Source organism: Pleuronectes platessa, chromosome 13 (genome assembly GCF_947347685.1).
Source record: "Pleuronectes platessa chromosome 13, fPlePla1.1, whole genome shotgun sequence".
Lineage (NCBI taxonomy): Eukaryota > Metazoa > Chordata > Actinopteri > Pleuronectiformes > Pleuronectidae > Pleuronectes > Pleuronectes platessa.
The window spans coordinates 16,541,391-16,559,968 of record NC_070638.1 but is presented as its reverse complement, the minus strand read 5'-3'; the positions used below and the strand labels follow the sequence as shown (position 1 = coordinate 16,559,968).

The 18,578-nt window shown below is 42.6% G+C and overlaps 1 protein-coding gene across 1 annotated transcript; it reads right to left on the bottom strand.

The window, feature by feature from the left end:
- Positions 1–283: 283 nt before the first annotated feature.
- Positions 284–16,614, bottom strand: LOC128454776 (BMP/retinoic acid-inducible neural-specific protein 3). The gene is made up of 7 exons (XM_053438307.1): positions 16,328–16,614; positions 11,361–11,563; positions 9,089–9,306; positions 6,286–6,391; positions 5,202–5,438; positions 3,039–3,261; positions 284–1,515 (listed from the first exon to the last, which is right to left on the bottom strand). Exons 1-7 carry the CDS (start codon positions 16,612–16,614, stop codon positions 381–383), a joined length of 2,409 nt encoding a protein of 802 aa, XP_053294282.1. The 3' UTR covers positions 284–380.
- Between the last annotated feature and the right edge of the window lie 1,964 nt (positions 16,615–18,578).

Here is an 18,578-nt window from a genome sequence, read left to right as displayed (position 1 = left end):
TTCATGCATGTCAGACTTCTGTGTTTGGATTGTAGGATTAAAATGTAGCATTTAGCAATATTTAAGGCCCAGACAATCCATTTTCTCAATTATTTTCTTATTATAACCAATCTGTGTTAAACTCTTTATCAATAACCACTGAGGATGTTTTCTCCCCGACATAAACTTGATTATTGCTTGTACAGCAATTAATATTTAATGAAGTTTTTATCCATAAAACTACAATGAATTTATGAAAACATCAAATTTAATTGCACATTGTATCTGTACAACAACGCCTTGAACAACATACCACACACTTGACACATATGGATCCAGCTGACAAAGGATACAGGCCTGTCTGTGGCAAGGAAATGGTACAAAACATCAAATAGTGGCCATTAACTACACAGTTTATTCGCCTCGTACTCTACGTAGTTTGGTTGTCTGGCACTGAAAGTTTGCAGGGCAGTGAGTATCCTGGCCACATCCGCGCTGGACAGTTTGAGCCTGTGGCGGAGGAGACAGGCGAACAGATCCACGTGGGGTGACCCAGGAGGCGAGAGCCGGTTCACCCTGTAGCGCAGCTCCACCAGCTGCAGCAGGGCCGAGTCCTGCGATCCCTGAGTGTACGGGTAGTCTATCTGCAGGATCAGGTCCTGGATCGCCTCCGGGTCAAAGTGCACGCTGAATCCGAACAGCTGCATGCTGTTCACTTTCATGTAGCCGATGTTGCTGGACGGCTCCGCCTCCTCCTGAGGCTCATAGTAGGCCGTCGTGTTTTTGTTCCCTCCTGTCGCTCCCACAGAGTCCCTCATGCGGCTCCTCAGGTAGAAATGAACCGTCTCAAAAAAGCTCTTCCATCTGTTTCCGAGAGTCAATGTCCAATTATAGCAGTCCAAAGGGATATCCAGCTTGATCCGCTCCCAGTCTGGGTATCCGTGCTGACCAATCGGCATCGTCCAACTCTCTGAATGGCTGCCCCCGAACGGATTCACAAACAGGGACAGGGCCGGCTCCAGAGTGCTGTTCCGAGTGAGGCAAAACTGGAGGGACACTCCGAGCAGAATGTGAACACGGTTTGACTTCACACGGTTGCTCTTGAGGGTGAGCAGCATTCTCTTCCTCCAGGACGGGTCGAACCATGTGTTTATGCGCAGGTCATTGCTCACAAATACAGCATGCAGGGAGATGCGGGGGTCGCGCCGCTGCAGCAGGTAGCGCAGCTCCAGATCCTGCAGGTCACGGTCGCTCTCCATGCCGAGGTAGGGGTCCGTCGGGTCGGGCACGGCAGGCCGACAGGCTCCCTGGGTCATTGTAAAGCTGGGGTTGCAGCTGGAGCATCGCGTCCGGTTATCTGTGGAACAGGAGGCACAGCGGACGCCGTCGCCCACAGAGCAAGGGATGAGGCCCTGGCAAGGAGGATGGTTGTAGGGGCAGGAGCAGCTGCGGCTCTCGTCACTGTAAACTCCGACCTGGTTGTTCTCGCTGCAGTACAAAATGGAGAGGGCGTAGCGCACCCAGAAGTGCAGAGGCCTAAAGGAGAGAGAACCGCTGTGTTAAACACCATAAGTTCAGAGCAGATTGCTGTATCATATTTCTGTGATTAATGCTGTCTTTCACTAAAAACTGTTCTGGATTGATTTGCAGCAAAAACAATTAGAGACCATCTCCGACTCAGGTGGAATTACAGCAGCGAAATCAGATCAAATTAATATTGTAATATATTGAACCCCCCCCCTTCTGTGGTGCAGATGGGAAGCTTTGACACACACTCACTCACACCTACACGTCGTCTTAATGTCTTTCTCTTCCTGACAAATTCAGGATTGATTAAAAGATTTTATGGCTTGTCTTTTAAATGGGTTGGCACTGAGGTCGACCAACCCGATGCTTCTGGACGTCCTGAGAGCTACAGCTTAAAAATACAAAAGGGGACCAGGCCTTTGCAGTGGCAAACTTTACCTGGAGTGGTGATAGAACCGCTCCGACCCTAGAAACATGAAAATCATTGCCAAAGACCAAATTCATCTCACTGGCTCTCAATTCGAGTTTGAGACCTTGATTTCAACTCCCATTGTGTACTATTTGAACTCTCAAATTTGGATGATTTTTAATGTTCTATTGCTTTTGTATCCTGCGTATAAATTCTGTTTTATATATTCTTTTCATATTCTTTTATTTTCATACAGCCTCTTCTACAGTTTCATGGTCAATATCACTCACTTCCTTTGTGGTTCTGTTTCCCTGTTGTGGCTTTTGAATTTGTGTTTTTCCGTTTATGCGTTTGAGTGAGACGCCAGGGCCACGTAACATTAAAATTAAAATGTGAATTTGGAAAATAAATAAGAAAATAATTCAAACATAACACAGATATTACCTTTCCCATCGAAAATAATAAATCGACTTAGCTAGAAACTGTAAACCACTACTCAATTTATTTTCTACAGGCAGAGAGGGTGCGATAAAGAAGTGTAATGGCGATGTAGACGGAGGAGGCAGCGTCTGCAGCCTGACTAGCTCACTGATGGATTGTGTCATTTAGTTAATTTCCCTGCCAGAAATAGCTATCAACACAGAGGGTTCATGAGAGAGGCATAAATCGGACTGGAGTTATGACCACGGCGCTCTCTGATACGCTGCAGAAGTAACGCGTCCAGGTGGGAGTGCTGCTGAAACAGCGGCTATAACAGTTAAAAAAAACAAGAATAGATAGAGGCAGAGAGTATTACTGTCGTGTCCACTGCAGCTGAAACTCCTGGATATGATTTTTTGAGACGCCGGATTGATTGCGGTGCAGTTTCAGGACGGTGAAACGTGTCTGTTTGGCCGATCGTGATCCTGTTTGTCTTGGGAACAGTGAGGCAGGTTCGCTCCCGTCAGCACTTTCCCAACTACTTTTCCTCGAGAGCCTTCTAATAAGTACCGTCTCACACCGCTGCTTTCGCCCAGTGCCTGCCGCATAAATCATTTTCATAATTATAAGTTTTGGGGAGCACCTTGGGTTAACAGGCTGCGGTATAAATATTCCACCCCCTTCTTCTCGTCTCGGATCTTACCTCGGCCTCTGCAGGACTATTTTGGGCTGCTTTCGGCACCTCTTGCTGAGGCTGAAGAGCTTGTTAGCGGTGCGGCGAGCTTTGCTGAAAAGCTGGTTGCTCCTGGTCTCCAGCTGCCTGTAGCGCTGGAGCAGGCTGGCGTCTGTCTTCCACAAGTGTTCCACGGCAGATGTGTTTACAGCGTAATGGGTTGGCAGCTTCCCAACAAAGCTCTGGAACTCCTCTGGAAGGGGAAAAAAAAACAAACAGAAAACGAATAAGCAAACTCTGCTCGCGGTTATGAGTCGCTGGGTAACAATATCCAAAATAAAATAAAAAAGAAATGGATCAACTTTTCATTGTTTGTCCCAGAGAAGCAAACCGCTCAAGAGAAGACGGCTGCAGCCTGCCTGAAAACCTGCTGTTGTTATTTAGATTTCCTTCGCCGGGCAGATTGCTGATCTCATCATCATGTCAGAGAACAGACGTCTTTCGTTATTTTGTTTCCGTAAAAAAAGATGTACAGTATGTTAATCACCACCTGTTGTCAGCATAAGGCACTGTACGTCATCAAAAAGCAACTAGTCTGTAATTACATGTGAGTGACTCTGAAAGCTAAATTGCTATTCTTGCCTCCAGCAATGTGAAAGTAAGATGGTTGCTATAGGGACAGTAATCACAAAAATGTCTTTCAGAAAAGTTCCAGGAAAAATTCAGATGGAGAAACTTCTGATCGTACCCGGGATATTTTGGTTTCATTTCTGGAAAGTGGGTTGAAGAGGAGACTAGGGCAATGCCAGTTACAGCAACTCTGCCATGGTACAGCATATACTATATAATGTTTATGGTGATTACAGGCCCACCTCAAACTCACAGCAATTATTCACAGACTTACAGTTGGGTATAACTATTAGATAACTTCTTTTGCTTGAATAGAGTTCATGCAGACGTTGCCCTTTTCATCCGAGAGCTCTAAATATTCATATAACTGTATTTTATTGACTTAATGTAAAGTAATAGCTGCATTTTGACTGGTGATGGATGAGAAGAGTTATACCACTCATATCTGTGCATCGTAAAAAGGAAACCTTCAGCTGTCGAGGGTTGTGGCTCAAGTGCTGGACTATTTTTACACTTCCTCTTCAAACAAATGAGAAATCACATGTTTGACACACACAAGTGCCGCAACTCTTAGCTGGAAGGGAAATGAGCATATTTCCTCAGATGTTGAACTGTGACATTAAATACACTTTTTCATGAGTCCTTGTCTAACTTTGTTGGATGAGAACAGATGGATGTCTATAGAAGATCTGTGTACCGTCACACACGGCAGCCCTGAGCACCTTGAGAGGAACATCATTTGATTTGACACAATGACTGACGGGTCTCTTGATTCAGAGTCTGGCAGCTGCTTCTGTCTGACGGCCGAGAATTAATAAATACAAGTCATGTGGTTTGGTTCATCCATGTATAAGTTAATATTTGTTGTTAAATATACTAATGCTACTAATACAACTAATATAAATAATAATAATATTCATAATAATAGTAGTATTAAAAAGAGTCATGTTGATAATGTTAATAATAATAACATTTAGTTTATAAACAATAAATTAATGCAGAAATGAAAGCTTTGATTCTAAGTATGTTTAAAGAGGGCATTTAAAAGCAGTAACATTTGGGAAAAATATCAGGCCACTGAGAGAAAAGTAATTTGAAAATGTTTTTTAAGAACCTCTTTAAAAACAATGCTGCAGTTTTAAAGACAGAATTCTCACATACAAAATAACATGAGTAAAGATTTTTTACAATTTTTTCAATCAAAATATTATACAAGGCTCCAAAATGAGATTTCAATAATGCAATTTTAAACTTTCAATGTCTTTTTTCAGTAAGGGTATGTATAAAATAAAATATAAGATATTTATCATATATAACTAAGATAGCATGGCTTATCTTTAGGCACCAATCGGGCTCTTGAAGCAATTTGAAGATTATAATCTGATTTAAGATGGTGCGCAGGTTTAGAAAGTTACTTCATACAAATATCTGAATATCACCTGCATGCTGGAGAACAGGTGATTTTGAGGAAGATCTAAAAAAGCCAGTGTTCCTGGTGTTTTTGAACACACAGTTAAAAGTTCCATTTCAGACCATCACAATAAATCAAAAAGCCTTCCTCACCAGATTCCTCAAACTCCTGGTTGGTCAGCCTCCAGGAGTCTCTGATGCGCAGCAGGTTGTTCTGCAGCGTGTCCAGGTCCGAGTGAGGACAGTTACACCGAGGGAAGTCCACGGTGCACTCGCACCAGCAGTCACTGTTCTGGCAAACAAAGCGACCCTCGGATTTGCAGCCGATGTAGCTGAGAGCCGCCTGAATGAAGCGGCTCTGTAAATAGCCGGGTAGGATGACCTGCAGCCCTGTGGACCGTGACACACAGCATCAGGTCAATGCTCAAGTAAAAACCACAGTGGGCAACAGTTTGAGAAAATGACTTTGCTTTGTTCAATTGAAACTAAAGGTTTCTGACCCATTGCCAAAGATTTATGTTTTTCAAGAGTAAGAATTGGTCTGAAAGCCAAACGCCAGGCAAACAGGTTTTCAGATGTGTACAGTAATATTGTTACTCTTGGTCTTTGTAACAATAAGAAAAAAATCGCAGAAGATTAAAGGAATAATTATCAATCTTTATTTTCTTTGTGAGCTTAGATGAGTAAGTTGGATAACACTCAAATATCATCTCATAGCAAATCATTGTAAATGAGGGCCTCCCTTAATAGACATGTTTTTATGGACACCAATATTCTGATATTAAGAAAATATTCTGAATAAGACATTGTCGAATTTCTCAAGAAATAATGCAGAAATCTTCACGGAAAAAAAGTCAAGTGTGTGTAGAATGCTAATATCTATGATCTATATGATAATATGGTAATATTTGGTGCAGATACAAATAATAATCTGTATTTTGTGGATCAAAATAAATATTTCAAGGGGGGGTGATCTGTATTCAGCTACTGTACAGTGATAAATAATCCTTTAACCAGTATCAAAGAAGTGGTATTTTGCCTGCACATGTTCTGCAGATCATTTCTGTGTACACTTCATATATCTGATCTCCATTATGCAATATGGTGATAAATTGGCCCATCAGCCAAGCTACGTGCTCTCCAAGTTGTTTTTGAGTTTAGAAAGTGTTTTTTAAAACAAACACATCAAACTCAGTAAGATGCCGTCACTAAGATTTAAGGAGCCTATTTTTCATACCTTGTAGATGAATCTTGTTTTCTGGACTGTGAACCAGCACAGAGCTGACTGTGTCCAGGTTGTCATAGTTGCTGCATCCGAGCGGCCCGGTCCTGGTTTCTGTCACCTGCGAGGACGTGGAGAGAAAACAGTCAAGTCTTTATCCAATGTCCGGTGTTTGTGACTTTTGTTTTTAAATAATTTTCGTGTCAAGCTTAATTTTAACTCAGAAAAACTAACTGAGGGCTCAACAAAGGTGTTTTTATGCTTCAAATGATTAATGAATGCTGTGAAGTCACTGCGGAGTAATCTTGAAAAATTCCTTAATTAGAAGCTGTTTTCGCTCGGACTGAATAATCGGCTCTGATTTGACGGAACAAATCAACTTCGGTCCAACTCGGGAACTTTAGACTGATTCACGTTAATACTTATGTGATTTCTAAATGCAATTAATCTGCCCGTCAAAGCTGGAAATATTAACTTGCTTGAGTATTTGCATAAATTTATGCTCCGGGTCCGTCCTGTTTCTCACCCAATCCCCAGCGCCGTATGTGATTTTAATGACTGACTGCGTATGGCAGGTGCTGCTTTACATCCAACATAAAATGCAGTATTCACCCCCCCCGACATTCCCACTCCCACCTCTCTGTCTCTGGCTTTGAGCGTTACTCTGCCTGAACACTACGCACGCTGCAAAGTGGCAAACGTATTGAAGTCAGTGTGGACTGGAAATTAATGGAAATTCATATATTTAATCCATCAGGCTGATGCATAACCAGAGGAACACATTTTCAGTTTGGGGGGAACTTGTCTTCATCAGCGGCTACTGACTTTAGAATCTACATTTGCCCCTCGGGCTGATTAATGCTTACACTCTAAGAGCCACTTCATATGATAAAATGGATGATTGGTGCTTCAGACTATACAGGATGCAGGACTGCTGCTCCGGCCTCCCTCTTTCTCTCCTCTGCTCTTTAAAGATGAAAGTCTTTGAAACCCCCTATGTTCTAATATTGTTTTTTTCTGCTGCAGAAGCAGTTAGTGGGTGGTTAGCACGGACGTGTTTGAGCAACTTGATATAAAATAATTTATCAAACAGATTCTGATTCCAATCAACTTGCCAGTTTTTCTGTGATGTCTGTAGAGGAGAGAGAAACAGCAGAGACACATTAGACAGTGCGGTTTCTCCCCTGCAGCTACAACAGGTGAACTTCTTGGTGTCGGGCCAATTCTGTAAACAAGCATTTGTTCCTAATCCTACCTGGTGAAATAACTTATGGAAATAAATTCCCTGAGCTCCATCTGTTCGTTCATGTTATCTTCAAGTTGAGCAACCAGAGTGCCACGAATTAAAAGTTTGCTCGACTTGAAGTGGAAAGAAAAATTTAGATTATTTTGAACTGTAAGTATTTTCTTTTTATGCTACATGTACTTTAATTCTAGTACATCTCAGAGATAAATATTGGACATTTTGTTAATTAGAGACTGTAAATTGGTTGTAGGTGTGAATGTGGGCGTGAACAGTTTTTTCTGCGATATGCTGGTGATCTATCCAGGATCTTTCCTCTAACCCAGTCAGCTTGGATTGGCTCTCAAAGGATAAACAATATAGATGGAGGAAGGATATTTGACATTTTACAGCTCTTTTTTTTATATATTATGTTTTTATAGGGTATAAAGTTCTAATCCCCACAACAAAATGAATGTACTGCGTCAATACTATAGATCCGATAACACTGATTAAGGTCACTCTTCAAAATGTTCTGATACATAAGAAATTGTGTTTTGTCCTCCATGTGTAAAACAGGGTTTATCCTTATGTTAAGTTGTAACATTTTGTTGCCCACATTTATTTAACATTTAAGTAACATTTTGAATGTAAAACCTTTAAATGTACCTCAGTTTTGTTTTGCTATTCAACATATTCAAATACTTTTTCCACCACTCATCTCAGTCCATGGTTAAAAATAGTTATGAATTTCTGCATATTGTCAAATTTATTAAGGCTTGTTATTACAAACTTAAAGTGAGTAAGTAAGGGTGGGACAAAATATCAATACAATATATGTATTATCATGACATAAAATTATTGATAAGCTGCTGCCAAATATCCATATTTAGTTAATTAGTTATATATACCATTGGAATGATGGCACATATGCACATTGACAGTTTTTTCAAGACTATAGAGCCACTAAGATACAACTTTAAGCATATAAACATTGTGTCATCTTATTTTGTGTCAACATCTGTAAAACTGAAACCTAATTGCAGTGACTAAATCCACAAATCCTGCACTTTGCCTCTTTAAGGGGATTTTGTATTCTGTTCAGTTCAACAGATATCATAATGTATCATATGATTGTCTAACAATTTATCGATTATTGCAGAGTCGCAGTATTGCGATGTTATTGTTACCCTGCAATTTCTTACCCTAGTTATAAGCATCACTTCAATAATGGGTTAATTTAGATATAATATAAAATGATAAATAAAAGAAAAGACCCACTAAAAACATCAGCTCTGGGTAAAGTTAGCCCTGTGATGTACCGTGGTAATGTGAGTGATTTATATGTGCATCTATTTACTGATCAAGACTGAAATTATGTTTTGTCCCTGACAACTGAACAAGTCATTCATCAATGTTCAGCGACCTCAGCTAAACCCACAACCAAACCAGGCCATGTGAATGCTTAGTATCCCACCATTCCCATGTGTAAATGTCGTGGTAAACAAACCACAACACTGCAGGGGGACATCTCTAATGCTTTCAGACAGTGAGTTAATCTTCCATCAGACTGCTGCCGTATTAACTTCCACTTACCCGGATGGCGGTGGATGCGATCTGGAGGTGGTGCAGCCTTCGCAGGGTGCTCTCTCTGTCTGTGAAGTAGGAAGCCGCCAGTTGGTGAAGGGCTTCCAGGGTCACGGTCCCCGTAGTGCTGGAGTTCCTGTTGCCGCCGCTGCTGGCCTCGGCCACCGAGGGCGAGGACTCCTGGCTGAGCTTCCTTTTGTCCACGAATATCGTCAAAGACTCCTCCCCTGGTGGCAGAGGGAGTGAGAGCTGTTTTAGCTCTGACAGAGCAGCACTAATCACCTTGCATTAGTATCTTCTCCGATCAGATATAAAAGCACAGTAGTGATTAAGTGATGTGGAGGAACTGATGGTTTGCATGATTGGAGGAAAAGGCACAAACAAGTTCTCTGCGTCTATTAAACTCCTCAGGAGCTTGTTCAAGATCATTGATCAAGTTCCCTGCATTACCTTCATCATCTGGATTACAATTGCAAAACCTTAAAACAAAGTAGACTTGTAGCTGTACACTTTCTAACAATTACAAATATTAAATGATCAGGTAAACTTTTAAGAGCTGGTTAGTTTGGGTTTCACATTGGAATTTAGGTCTTAGGACTTGTGCATGACATACGTATGTCTTGTCGTCATCACTTCCATGGGCTGTATTTATACTTAATATCAATTTGGTTATTCTTCATGTTTTATATTTGGCCTTTGTATTTGCCAACATTTTAAAAAGAGGGCATGAAAGAAAAAAAAGTACCATCGGAGGTAAAGACTAAACAAGCAATTCTGTAAGCATCTTCTTTTTCGCCTGCTATTGTTAAATGTTTGTTTTCAATGTTCTGAGACTAAACCATCAAGAAAGGAAAGTTCTGTTGGCTTGAAATTGTCTGAGGCACCTTTGACACCTTTTATATTGGATCACACTAAACAGATCGAGTCCGAAGAACAAGTCTGAATGTCCACACTTAACAAGGTAGGTGTGAAAGGCCCCATACCGACCTAGTTTAGTCTGGCCCAAAGGAACAGGAGGGAAAACACCACTATCCGGACAAACTTACCAATATTCATTCCAACCAAAGGAGGTGATCTTAATCTGGATCAAACTGAATCACAGTTTGGTTCTTTCTTTTTTCAGACTTTTGAACCAATTGCAAGAAGTTAGGCACATCATTGACTAAGAAGAAAAAGAAGTGGAAGTGACTCAGTCTTCCCCTCCAATCTAATGCTTTAATGATGAGAACGTTCATTTGGTCAATTTGAACTAGTATTGAGTGCTTGTGCCTGAAGTTGGTGATGCTGGTAGTGATACTATGTTTATATTACAGTGGCAACAAAATTAACAAAATTAACTAATCCTTTATTTAACACTATTCAAACACATGCCCCGATTACAAAACCAATCAATGTCAGGTGTTGGTAGACGACACCCACTTAGATGATGACGACAGGACATATGTCATAAACGTCTTTAGTCTGTTCCCTAAATGTGACACCCAAGCCTTGGTTCTGACTTTCAGGAGGGATCACATCCTTCCAGAGAGGTTGGATATAATCAGAACAGGAACATCCACTCTATGTCCGACATCAGCTACCGCACTCAAAGTCAGAACATCTTGTACCACTTAGAGATCAAGACTTGCTCCAGCATTATTACAACTTTCTTTCCTGCTCTGAGTTTATTTGTGTCTGCTGTCTCAGAAAATTGTTGTACTTGTTATTTTCTATGATGGATCTCTGCCTGAGAGATTTTAGAAAATGGTGCAACATAAAATACGATTTTGGTCCTTAGTTCTGAGGTGCCGAGAACCAAACTCTATGTTTACTCTTTGTCCAGTGGTGGGAATGAAATAAAAAGCATTCTACACATCAGAATAATGCTGGATTGTGCAGCGTTAATAACTGTTTTCAATAAAAAAGCAAAGCCACGCTTTCTCTACTTCTCATACAGCACACTTTGCCTTAGTGGTTCATTAAAGACACAAAAGATGAGCCAATGGTATATGAATGATAGTGTTGTACAACACCAGCGACGTTGGTAAGGAAACTTGCCTATTTGACAGCCAAGCAAAACATTAAATCCGTCTTTTGTCGCCTTTCCAATTCATTTTCTGACCACTATAACCAGAGGGATTTTTATGAGCCAAAAACACTGATCCAGAAAAATTGATTACATGCTTTGTTGTTTAGAGAGCAACAGACGGTAAAATGGGTGAACCACATGCTGGAAACAAAAAATCACTTTCGAAGCTGTATGAATCAGCTTCGCTTTGAAGCTCAGAGTTCTCCACTGTACCTCCCAGAGTGGCGGAGAGGAGGAGGTGGGTACCATACTTCTTGATTAGACTCTCTGTAATGGCCTGGAGGGTTGGCCGCCTCCCCAGCTGGCGGATGGTGTGCATGAAGTCAGGGTCCAGGGGCAGAGCCAAACCTCTGCTGCCACCAAAACTGTCCCGCCTCTCCACTGCCAGGCTGTTGACCTTCCATCGACCAAACTCCCTGGCAACACACACACACACACACGCATGCACACACACAATCAAACACACAGTCACACACAAAGACAAAAGCACACACAAAGTGAGGGAGAGAAACATTTTGCTCAATTGAGGCCTGTGTATAAGGCCCCTGGCTGCTATTTAACAAGCTGTGGTGGAAACACAGGATTGGGTGAATGTGTTTTAGTTACTGTGAGGCACACACTGACCACTCTCTCTCACACACACACACACACACACACACACACACACACACACACACACACACACACACACACACACTCGCACACAAGTGATCATACAGTTTTAATAAATGATGTAGCTGTGAGGTTGAATCCCCTGACGATCTCTAATAATATGCATCATATATTTATATATACTGTATGAGATCCTTTTTTTTTTAAATACCCAGGGAGTACATGATTAGTGTGGGCTTTAAGTCAATCAGGTTGCGGTTGGTTATTTATGTATTATTATGTAGATTTGAATGTGGGCTCCTCTTGGGAATTACAGAGCATTAAGTATATTTTATGGGATAATTGGTGCCCAACCTTTTTTTGCCTTTAAAAACCCTCACAACTCTGGGTTTAACACGATTAACATAATGTATATTTCTATAAATGTGGATATTTTGAATAACATAGTAATAATATTTTATTGTAAAGGTTACACTTTGATCTCTCTCTCTCTGTGTGTTTGTAGTCCCGTCACCTTAGCTTCAAAACTGAGGTCATGGCCCTGATATTCTCCTCTGGGAATTTGATGGTTTCATAGCAGCCTGATAGAAATTTGATTCATGCTGGATCCAGTATTTTTCGAGCGGAAAGCAGTTTTCCACCATTTCATTTGTTTCCCCTGCCAGAATAGAGAGGCTTTGTAACCGCATTACAGCATGTTGGAAAATTAGTATTACTATCAGTGTTGTGTCGTTTTCAATCAAGTTTGTTGGAAAGAAAAACAAACAAAAGTTTCTGGATGAGTTTATAAGATATCTTTGAGCTTTTTGCATGAATGACAGAACAGTAAGAAAGAGACAAGTAGAGAGAATATGGGAAGACACGCTGCAAAGCAAATACTTTATGTTGAGAAGTTTGCTATTTTGCAGAAAGTTGCATGAATAGAATGACATTGCTCTTGTGTCAGTTAAATAAGAAGATAGAGTTAGCAGCCAGTAAGCAAAGCATTCACTTCATCCATCCGTTCATTCATTCATTAGTGTGTGAACTTGGGAGGTGCTCATTGTTAACATTTAACACATTTACATGAACAGTCTCAATAAGACTCTGCCATGTAGACAGACTTCGAAGTCTTCATAACAAATTATTATATGAAGAAATGTGGAGTATTCTCACCTTTTTGACATTAGGTAAAAATGTATATTTCTTAATCTCTATATAAATTCCTACTGGACTCTTCACTGCATTTTGCCTCATTGAGATATTGTAGTTACCAACAGCTACATACGACCTAGCGGCTGTAATGTTGACATTAAATCCGACTACGCTCTGTAACATGTAAACAGAATTATTAATGTTTCTCTCAGTTTCAACATTAATATCCAACGAAAGACAGTCAATTAGTGCATTTCCAAAAATGTAAAGAGTTTTTCTTTGAAGGGTCCATATTGTGTAAAATACATTTTCTGGGCTCTTACTATCCCTAATGACTTGATGGGGTCAGTAGGTCCCCTGAAAGTATGAAAACAGTCACTCCACGGACTTTTTCACCAGTCCATTCTAAGAAATATGTTTTCGAAAGGTCTCGTTTTGTACTTCCTCCCCTGTATGAGTCATACGGGATCGCCCTTGTCTCTCAGCCCCGCCCAGTTGGTACCAGTACAGCCTCCGAACCCACCACCCTTGCTCCACACCACCACCACACCGAACGCGACACCAAGCAAACATGTTGCTGAGCTAGCCGCTTGTTAGCTACCACAGGCTAACCCCAACGAACAACACTGAAGGAACACTGCCACGTGGAGGGATGCAAGGAAGAGAATGTGTCCGTGCACATTCCTCCTAAGAACGTTAATGTTCGAGACCAGCGGTCACGCTTTATGTCTTCTGACGTGGCGTGTTGCTGAGCTCACTACGATGTAAAGTCTACGTTACTCCATATTGAAAGTCTGTACTGTAACTCGGGATGTTACTCCTACATTGGCCGACTGTCCTGCTCAAACTTGAACAACCATGATGACGGTGTAACTAACCATTCAGTAACATCCTGTTGTAACCGACTGTAAATATGTGGCTGTTCTTCTATAGCGGTGTCAAAACAGAGCTGTGTTTACCAGAGAGCATGAACGTGCCAGAATGAGAACGGTGATAGGCCTGGTCGCGTGTCGCTCAATGTGCAGTCAGCCAATCAGAGGAGTGGCTCAAGGGGCAGGGGAAAACAGCCTGTTCTGAGGACATGGAAATACACATTGCAGCAGTTGTTGTTTTACTGAAGCCACTGATACATCATCTAAGGAATACCAATACCTCAAATTAAATCCCAGGAAGGTGTAAAATATGGGGCCTTTAAAGAAATTTGCTGTCTTTACATTTTTTTATCTTTCTGTGTTAAAACTCACTCGTGGTTGAAATGGTCTCATGTTGTTGGCCTGTCGTGGCTAGAAATAATTTAGTATTGGGATAATACTAAAGATTTGCATCATCAAGCATGGTCAGTCATGATTTGACACCTAAAGACAAATCTGTGGACTTGAAAATATGTATTTTCCACCAAATTATAACCCTATTGTTTCAAGTTATCTCTCCATGTGCCCTTTGGAATCATAGAAGCTCCCTGAACCCCTTAATGAGATTAAAACTTTATGCAACTGTTTATACAAGTTTATCACAGCTTTAAATTCTTTAAACCAGAGCATATTGCGATGCAACGCTGTGACTACCACAGCTACAGGAAGGCACTAAGCCAAAATAAAGTCCTAAATCATCAGCTGCCATTGTTTGTAATCTGGTGCCCTTTGGACACAAGCTAGCTCAACTCGAGATACTCACAAAAGTAGTTCGCCCTGTTACTCCCTCTCTCCATAGCATCAGCTAATATCTACCTCTCCCACAGGGCTGCCTGCTGCTCTGTGTACTTCCCTCGACTCCTGGGAGGCAATCAAATCACTGCCATGAGAAAAACGATCGACAGAGAAATAATTGGGGAACCGGAACAGTGTGGAGTGTGTCATTACAGCCAATCATCATAACGAGGGGACAGGCTGAGTGTCCGTCCCCTGGTGGACAGATGGGCACTGTCGATCCAGCCCGGGGTTTAGCTTACAGCTATTCCGCCACTGATGGCAAATGGAGGAACGTACGCGGGTATCGTAAACATGAAGGTTTACTGTGTGTACTGTCTGTAAGCAATCAATATTGATCCAAATAACCCTTGGAGGCGGAAGAAAAGTAAAATCAGCAGCTATGAAGAGCAAATGAACAGTTTAATCACACACTGTTGCATGACTGATAGCTGTGTGGCGTCGGTGGTGGTGTTATAGCTATTACAGAGGTCAGAGGGGTAGAATAGCAATGTAGGCCCCTGGGCTATTTAAGAGCACAAAGAAAAATATGGAGCGTCTGACACTCTGAGGACTGTAGAATATATTTTTGACATATTCCTGGGTATAAATGCCTTCAGTGTGTCTACAGCTTATTATTTTCCTGGTTATCTATACAAGACAGATGGAGTAACTAAAAACTCATCCTTAAAAACTCTTGATCAATATTTCCTGAAAACAGCCGTCGGGATAGATATGTGAGCAGGCAGTTTACAGGTTGCTAGATCGACTGCTGGAGGGTAAGACGCCCTCAAGAGATGAGACGTCAGCCAATACAGATGGCAGCTGCCTCCGACCGTGCAGGCTCTTTGTTACATCCGGTGATTTTTTACTAATTACTGAGCAGGTTTTTTTTTTAAACGAAGAGGCTTGACTCAGAGGGGACGGTAGAGACATTTATGCAGCAGGTCCACAGAAAAAAAATGATGCAGGTGTCAGTAGGAGATAAACACCGCAGCCTAAAAGATCCCTCAGAGGAGATAATGGACCAACTGATTTATAGATGCAGAGCATGAAGTCTTTTTTCACTTTGGTAAACTCTTGGCAATGTCCAGCAGAGAAAGAAACATAATCCCAGGCCTGGGGCATTGATAAACCTCGCAGGACTGCAGGAGCAGCAACAAACAAACACCACACATTGACTTCTGACAAAATCCCATGTGTAGCATGTGTATCACATGTACGACTGCACAGGGCGGCGTGCTGTGCGCCTCCCAGTTGCAAGAAAGCAGGGAAATTGCATTGCAGGCCTCACAACGGATGTTTAGACAAATACGGCGACAGATAAGTGCAGCTCGGGGACACTGCAGAGCATCAGTGACAGGATGCCAACTGTCCACACACATTCATGGGATGAACTCCAGCTGCAGGGGTCACAGTGAGACACCAGTAACACTGTTATCAAATGAGAAAGGAAAAGAAAAAGGGAAGGAGGAAATGCAGTTCCGGTGACAGATCAGCGAAGAAAGTGGTGGATGGCCCAGTCCGGCTTTGCCACAATGGTTATTTCAGATTTGCTCATCAGCTTGTGACGGGTTCTGTGCAGGTGCTGAACCTGTGAGGGCACGTTTTTCCACCCAAACACTACAGCAGCTGCTTTTCTACTGATTAGTTCCTCCATGTTTGGATGAAACCTGAAACATACTAAACACAGGCCTACGGAATAATGATAGAAAAACACACCACACACACCTCTAACATCCGTCTCACCTGTAGATCTTGTATCTGGTGCTGAAGCCCTGCTGGTACCTCTCCGCAGCCTCCGTGAACTCCAGGGACTGGTGGAAAGGCCCTTTATCGGACAGCAGCCAACCGAGGGAGCGTGACGCGCCGTCGCTTTGTCCGGCGGCGGCGACTCGGGCTGCGGCCGCGGCTCCAGGGTCGGCGGCGGCGTTGGCGGCGGCCCCGGAGGTCCAGCAGCAGCAGAGCCACAGGCTGAGAGCCGCCCCCTCCCATAGCAGAGACAGCCGCTTATGACTGATCCTCTGACAGCTCATGCTTCACCCAGCGACACCTCATTCTCTCCGGACTGGGAGGAGGACACCTGCACCAGTGAGACATATGCCAAGAAAGATGTAAAAGTACAACGCGTGACGCAGATTTTCGCAAGATGCAGTGTGGATAGTTCTTTTTAAATTAAACAATTCATAAACAGACTGATTGCATGATGTGATGCTTTCTATGCTAAAGAGACACTTACCCGATTTGGCTGTGAGGACCGAGCGGTGCGCTCTCAAGGATGCGCGAACTCTTCCGATGTTGCGCGCCCTGCGAATAAAAGCTCTCCCGTTCAGCGATCCGACTGAATTCATGAACTCGTGATGATCTCTTTCTCCCGAGCGCTGCTCCAACTTCACGTCCGCCCCTTGCTCAACTTTGTTCCGGGAGACAATCCCTGCTCTTGCGTCCGCGCATCCGTGCGCTCTCCCCCGGCGTGGAGAAGTAAGTTGCAGCGGCGGTGGCGCGGACAAAGAGGAGTTCACACTGACTGTGTCCGGGCGCGTAATGATATTTCCAGAGGTTGTACGCACAAGGTTGATCCCCCCATCCCCATGTGTGGAATTCCCTTGTGCGCGCTCCTTAAAGTGGCGGCTTTAAATAACAATAAGGATAAATGTTGCATGAGAGCTGTCCTGTTCCCCCTCTCCTCTCCTATCCCCTCCTCTCTGCTGAGCCAGTGGATGAATGAGCGCCTGCTGCAACACAGAGAGCTTTTCTCCCCCCTAGTTTTTTTTTCCGAGTGGGAAAGCAAGAGGGCGAGCAAGTGCATGATGATGAGGAGGAGTGATGTATACCCCACATGCAGCCGGAGCGCCAGATTTTAGCACTTTGCATCAGGGATGTTGATCATTAACCATTACCTACACACGATTCATCCTCATTATCCCTGCATAGCCCTCTCCCTGTGAAAGTGGCACATTGAAAGTGTTAAAAGGAGCTTGATAAAAGTCTAATTATCTCTCCGTGTATCTCCCCAGTGTTTTTTCCTACTCTTTTTTTTTATCGTCTTGTGCAGCAGCAGCTTTAAAGCTCTGCAGCTTGCACTGCTAAATGGCCCACATCGACCCCTCCTATGATGACATTCACATAGCTGAATTTACCAGTGTGAATAATTACAGGCCATTATCTGAGAACAGGTTTCTTGGGTGATGTGATTCAAGTTCAGCAGCGCACTTAGTTTGCCACCTCAAAGCCATTTGCACATGCAAAAGAATAACAGTTGGGTTTTTGCACATAAAAAAAAGGATGCTTGCAAAAGCTGTAACGGAAGGTAATGATAAACTTTGAACATTTAAGTGTGAACTCTGTGATGGGCGAGGAGCAGGTGTAGGAACAGATGCTGATTTGATTCCCTGCCCCCCCCCCCCCCCCCACACCTCCTTTTTTGAAGCAACATCACGACCACTTGACACACAGTCGACAAATCTTTCAGATGTATGAAAGCTGGATGATGTTATAGAGGTATGTTGGCTGCCACGAGTCTGAAATTATGGTGGAGAAGATGGCAGGGACATAGATCAGTGTGTGTGTGTGTGTGTGTGTGTGTGTGTGTGTGTGTGTTTGGAGACGGGGGTCGACAGGTACAGCAAATCTCTAATTAAACTTGTTTCAGCTCTTCAGGGACAACTGCAAGAATTACCTGCCATGGTACAGACCTCTGCCAAGGCCCAACAGTCCCCTTTACTTGAAATCAAGTTGCATCAAATTACACCCACTCATAAAAATATCATCAGCATTCATAGGTATGTCCTCTAAACATGCAGGATTTTTTAATACCAAGATAAATTAATTTCTCTCGCAATGTTCAACAAAGTGATTCCTACCCAAACTTTATGGGTGCGTCCCTGACCCATACCGCCTCCTTCCACCAAGCTTCGTCGAAATCTGTTCTGTTCTTTTTGTTCAATTTTGTTTAGAAAAAGATCAATGAAAAAGTTGATATCTGCATCCGCACCACAAT